Raw genomic sequence first — 5,283 nt, 5'->3', positions numbered from 1 at the left:
AAAAAAAAAAAAAAAAAGAATTCTCCTGACTTTAACTAAATATTCTCTCTTCATCCTTTGGCACGAATTGTGCTCTAATGATGTGAATACTTTACACAAAATCCCATAAAACATTATGCTTTAGTAACTTCCTAGTTAACATTTTCTTTCATTTTCTTTACTGGGGCCAAGGTACAGTTTTGCCATTTGGCTGCAAAAAGACTCTATTTCATAAAATATCAACGGGCGATTTTTAACCTAATAAACCCACAGCTTACGGCAGATTTGCAAACACATCGAATAGACAGAAAGCAGAGGCATATTGTGATTCTTATAACGACATAAAAGCAAACAGTTGTTTCCCTGGAGGTATCCTGAGGTATGAAAATGCCTTTAAAGAAAAAAAAAAACTCCCTCTCTAAGAATCATATACTTGTAATAGAGTTTCTAACGGGCGAAACGATGAATGTTTGCTTATACATTTTTTTAAATAAATAAAAGCAAGTAACAAAAAGGCAAAGTTCATGAGCTACTTTTTAAATTCTTCTTGCTCTGCTATATTATCATTAAATATGATTAAAAAAAAATAGAAACCCTTCTGTAAACGGAATTCTTTCCTCAGCACTGTCCTTCAGGTCATAAGCTTCTATCGCCCTAAATATGTACATGAATATTCACATACGCTTCTGCTCATGTGTGTAAGTACCTCATGCTCAGTCGGCCAAGGAAATATAGGAATCAGGATAACAGGATTTACTGATAATATGTGTGTGTACATGTGTATATGTGTGTGTGTTAGATGTACACACACCTGTCTATAAAATCCTCCATGAAACTGAAAAGAGCTTTTAAAACAGTCATTTCTGCGGGGCACCTGGGGGGCTCAGTTGGTGAAGCAGCTGACTCTTGATTTCATCTCATGTCATGATCTCAGGGTGGTGAGATCGAGCCCCAGGTCAGGCTCCAGGCTCTGTGCTCAGGGGCTCAACAGGGAGTCGGCTTGAAATTCTCTCTCTCTCCTTCTGTCCTCCCTCCCCGCACACTCACATACACTCTCTCTCTCTAAAATAAATAAATAAATCTTTAAGAATAGATACATAAAACAGCCACTTGTAGCCTGTCCCTTGGAGTCTATCACTCAAAGCAGTCGGTATCTGCAGCAGAGCCATGACCTGATCCCTTTTCCCGGGCCGCGCACAATACACCATTACGTCCCTTCAGGCCACGTTCAGACTCGTCACCCCTCCCAGGCCATGCCCGGCCCTTGACTGAGGCGCTCAGTGTTCACAGAGTTAACAGCCGACCGGATGCAGCCGCTTCGGCACAGCGAGGGGAAAAGTGACAGTTTACTTGCACCCCCAAACAAAGCCATTATATTTACCTTCTACTTTGAAGATAGTAAAGTGCGGTCGGCAATGGAAAGAACCCAACGCGTTACCTGCGCAGTTCATCCACAGACCCTGGTAAACCCAAGTGGCGGTTATCACCGAGGATGCTCTCGTGGTCACTTTCCACTCATTGGAGGCGGTGGCCGCGACGAGAGCTCCAAACCCTCCGACGCCGAACACCAGCGCTGAGATCTGCGCCCTGGACATGTCGCTCTGCCTTCTGCAGTGACAGCGTCCACACAGAACGCTGTGGTGGCCTAGGCATGCAGAGGGGCGCCTGGCGCTCAGACAGGCGTCACGGCCAGTTAACGCGCATAGGGGACCGCATTTCAGGCTCGGGTGGCCCGCGGGAGGACGGAGTTCAGGATGAAGTCGGCATTACCGACGGCATTTTAAAGACAGCCTAAGATGATCTCTCTAATTTCCTACGCGGAGATTTACTAAAAATTCGTAGATGGATTTTTAAACGTTTTGACTTCGCAGATTTTTTTCCCCTGGCACCATAGTTAATGCTTAATTTTCTGTTAGCCTGAAGCTTAACGAACCATGCAACAACCAGATATTACAAAGTACAAATTCTACAGTAACAGTGAAGGCTTATTTGACCAATTGCTTTAGTCTCGCATGCTCCTGAATCTTCATACAAATGCAATCGTATCCCACGGATTTTCTAACCTTGTTTTTGCACACATTATGTCCGTGAGATGTAGTTGTCGCTCATTAAATAGTACAGCTGAAAAAATAGCACTTCGTTAAACGGATACACTACAGTTTATCCATTTTCCTGGAGATGAACTTGTGTGTTGCTTCTCCCCTACCCCCATCTGCCTCCCCTCAACAGTGGCTGGAAAAGGTGTAAAGGTTCTCAATGAATTTCTCTTTATGCACCTGCACAAGAATTTCTCCAGGGTAATCTTAAAGACAGAACTGCTAGGGAGTCGGAAATAAGAGCGAACTAGTCCTCCAACTTTACAGACAATACTAAATTGCTCTACTGAGAAATTCTAGCAGGTTACCATCCCACTACTGCTGGGCGAATCCCCATTGCCTCACTTCATAACATGTGGTATTGGGATGTTCTTAGAATTGCTGGGCTTTTGGGGGCGGGGTTTGTCACTCTGATGAGTGTAAAGGTATCACATTAGGATGACTTTTGTATTTGTGGATTAATAATGAAGCTAAGTATATTGTCATGTATTTCTTGGTTCTTGTGTTTTCATCTACAAAGACATTTGTAGTTTTTACTCATGTAATCCTTTGAGTTGCATGACTTTTTATAATTTTTTAAAAAATTTTATTTTTTTACTTGACAGAAGGAGAGAGAGCACAAGCCACAGGAACAGCAGGCAGAGGGAGAGGGAGAAGCAGATTCCCCGATGAGCAGGGAGCTGGATGTAGAGCTCGATCCCAGGACTCCGGGATCATGACCTGAGTGGAAGGCAGATGCTTAACCAGCTAAGTCACCCAGGCGCCCCTCTAATTTATTTTTAGTTCTATATATATCCTGGATAGTAAACTTTAAAAAAAAAAAAGAAGATTTTCTTTATTAGAGCAAGAGCACGAGTGGGGGAGTGGAAGATGGGCAGAGGGAGAGGGAGACTCCATGCTCAGTGGGAGTAATCCTAGAATCCTGACATCATGACCTGAGCTGAAGTCAGACACTTAACCAACTGAGCCACCCAGGTGCTCCGGGATAGTAATCTTTCACTGATTACTCATGTTGCAAATATGTTCCCCCAGTTTGTGTTTTGTCTTTATTTGGCTACTTGATAAAGACTCTGACTTTTAATGTAGTCGAATTTATCAAGCTCTCACTAAATGATTTTTACGTCTGAGATCTTGATTCAGAAATCCCCCTCAGAGATAACAAATTCATTACCCTCTACTCCTATTTCAAAGTTTTAGCTTTTACATTTAAGTTCTTAAATCATCCAGAATTGATTTTTCTGTTTTATGATTTAAAGACCTATTTCATTTTTAAATATGGGAACCCAGTTTCTCTGTCCCTACTAAACAGTCTCATTTTTCTCTACAGATTTGTAGCCATATCAGATATCAGTAATTGCATGACCTGTTAATGGATTCTCTAATCTGTTCCATCTATCTCATCTGTTCCTGCACCCATATGATAATCCCTTAATTACTCTAATTCTATAAAAATTTCTTGAGATCTTATTGATGTTTCTTACTTTGCTCTTCTTTTTCAAGAGTGAGCCTTTGTTTTTTGTTTTTTTTACCTCTTCGCTGTTCCTTTCATATTTTAGAATAAGTTTATCAAGTTATATATGTATGGGGCGCCTGGGTGGCTCAGTGAGTTAAAGCCTCTGCCTTTGGCTCGGGTCATGATCTCATGGTCCTGGGATAGAGCCCCGCATCCGACTCCCTGCTCGGCAGGGAGCCTGCTTCCCCCTCCCCCTCTGTCTGCCTCTCTGACTACTTGTGATCTCTCTGTCTCTGTCAAATAAATAAATAAAATCTTTTAAAAAAAAGTTATACATGTATATGCTTACTGGGACGTTTGTTGGAAGAAAGTAAATAACTTTATAAAGTTGAGTCTTCCTCACAATGAGTATTATATGTCTCTTCATTTAACCCATTTTTAGTGTCTTTCAGTAAAATTATATACTTTAAGTCTTGTTACAGTTTTTGCTTGATTTATTTTTATTTTTTTTTAAGTTCTTATTTTTAAGTAATCTTTACACCCATCATGGGGCTCAAACCTACAACCCTAAGATCAAGGGCCATGTGCTCCAACAACTGAAGCCAGCCAGGTGCCCCATGCTAAATTTATTCTTGAACTTAGGACTCAATCTAACACCTATTTTACCTAACATATGATTTTTCTGATTTTCTTCTTATGTACACAGTTGACCCTTGAACAGCATGGTCACTAGGGGTGTCAACCTCCACACCGTCAAAAATCCACATAAAACTTTTGACTTCCCCAAAATGTAAATAATAGTCTACTGTTGACCAGAAGCCTTACTGAAACATAAACAGCTAACACATATTTCTTATGCTATATGTATCATATACTGTATTCTTACAATGAAGTAAGCTAGAGAAAAGAAAGCATTATTAATAAAATCATAAGGAACAGAAAATACATTTATAATACTGCTACTGTATTTATTTAAAAAATCCACAGGTAAGTGGACCTGCTCAGTTCAAACCCTTGTTGGTCAAAGATCAACTGTACCTATTGTTTTTCCTCTTTCTTGCGTTTTTTTTTTTTTTTTTTTTAGTTTTTTCCACATTTCATCTTTTCCACTCTATTAAATTGGAAGTTACACATTATTTGTACTGTTTAAGAGTTACTCTAGAAATTTTAGTGCATACATAATAAATAAAATCAATCATTGTCTTTACTCTCCCACTGAATAATATAAGGACCTTAAGGCGTTTTAACATTAATAACTCCTCTTCTGGCCTACGTTATTTATTTCTATGTTGTTTGATTTTTAGTTCCATAAATCAGAGTTTTCTCTCCTCAGATGTTAGCCCCACACTTAGTACTGTATATGTCATTTTTCTTTTTTTGCTTGCTATTCCATTGTGCTTCTCAAAACTTCCTTGTGAGTTTACTATTTTTCTCCTTCCTAAGGTCTATCCTGGGGAGGTTTTCTTAGTGAGGGGCTGTTGGTAGTTACCTTAGTTTTGTTTATCAGATAATATATGTCTTCTGTGTTGGAGTTGGTAGATAATTTTTCTGGGTAAACGGTTATAAGTTGACATTTTTTTGGACTCAGAACTTGAAGATAGAATGCCATTTTCTTTTTCTTTTTTTTTTTTTTAAGATTTTATTTATTTATTTGACAGACAGAGATCACAGGTAGGCAGAGAGGCAGGCAGAGAGAGAGGATGGGAACCAGGCTCCCTGCTGAGCAGAGAGCCCTATGCGGGGCTTGATCCCAGG

At 39.8% G+C, this 5,283-nt stretch overlaps 1 protein-coding gene across 2 annotated transcripts in view; it reads right to left on the bottom strand.

Moving 5' to 3' along the window:
- LOC111147025 (claudin 10) overlaps positions 1 to 1,781 on the bottom strand; it is a 132,146-nt gene extending 130,365 nt beyond the window's left edge. The window contains exon 1 of one of the 2 annotated variants that reach the window (XM_022502873.1): positions 1,361 to 1,781. In XM_022502873.1, coding sequence (XP_022358581.1) covers positions 1,361 to 1,574 — 214 coding nt within the window. In that variant the 5' untranslated portion in view covers positions 1,575 to 1,781. The remainder of the gene's footprint in view (positions 1 to 1,360) is intronic. The other variant, XM_022502875.1, reaches the window with a different exon arrangement.
- Between the last annotated feature and the right edge of the window lie 3,502 nt (positions 1,782 to 5,283).

The sequence above is a fragment of the Enhydra lutris genome, unplaced genomic scaffold (assembly GCF_002288905.1).
Source record: "Enhydra lutris kenyoni isolate GAN:26980312 unplaced genomic scaffold, ASM228890v2 scaffoldscaffold15, whole genome shotgun sequence".
Classification (NCBI taxonomy): Eukaryota; Metazoa; Chordata; class Mammalia; order Carnivora; family Mustelidae; genus Enhydra; species Enhydra lutris.
Note: the sequence above shows the minus strand (reverse complement) of the source record. Positions and strands in the feature narration are given on the sequence as shown.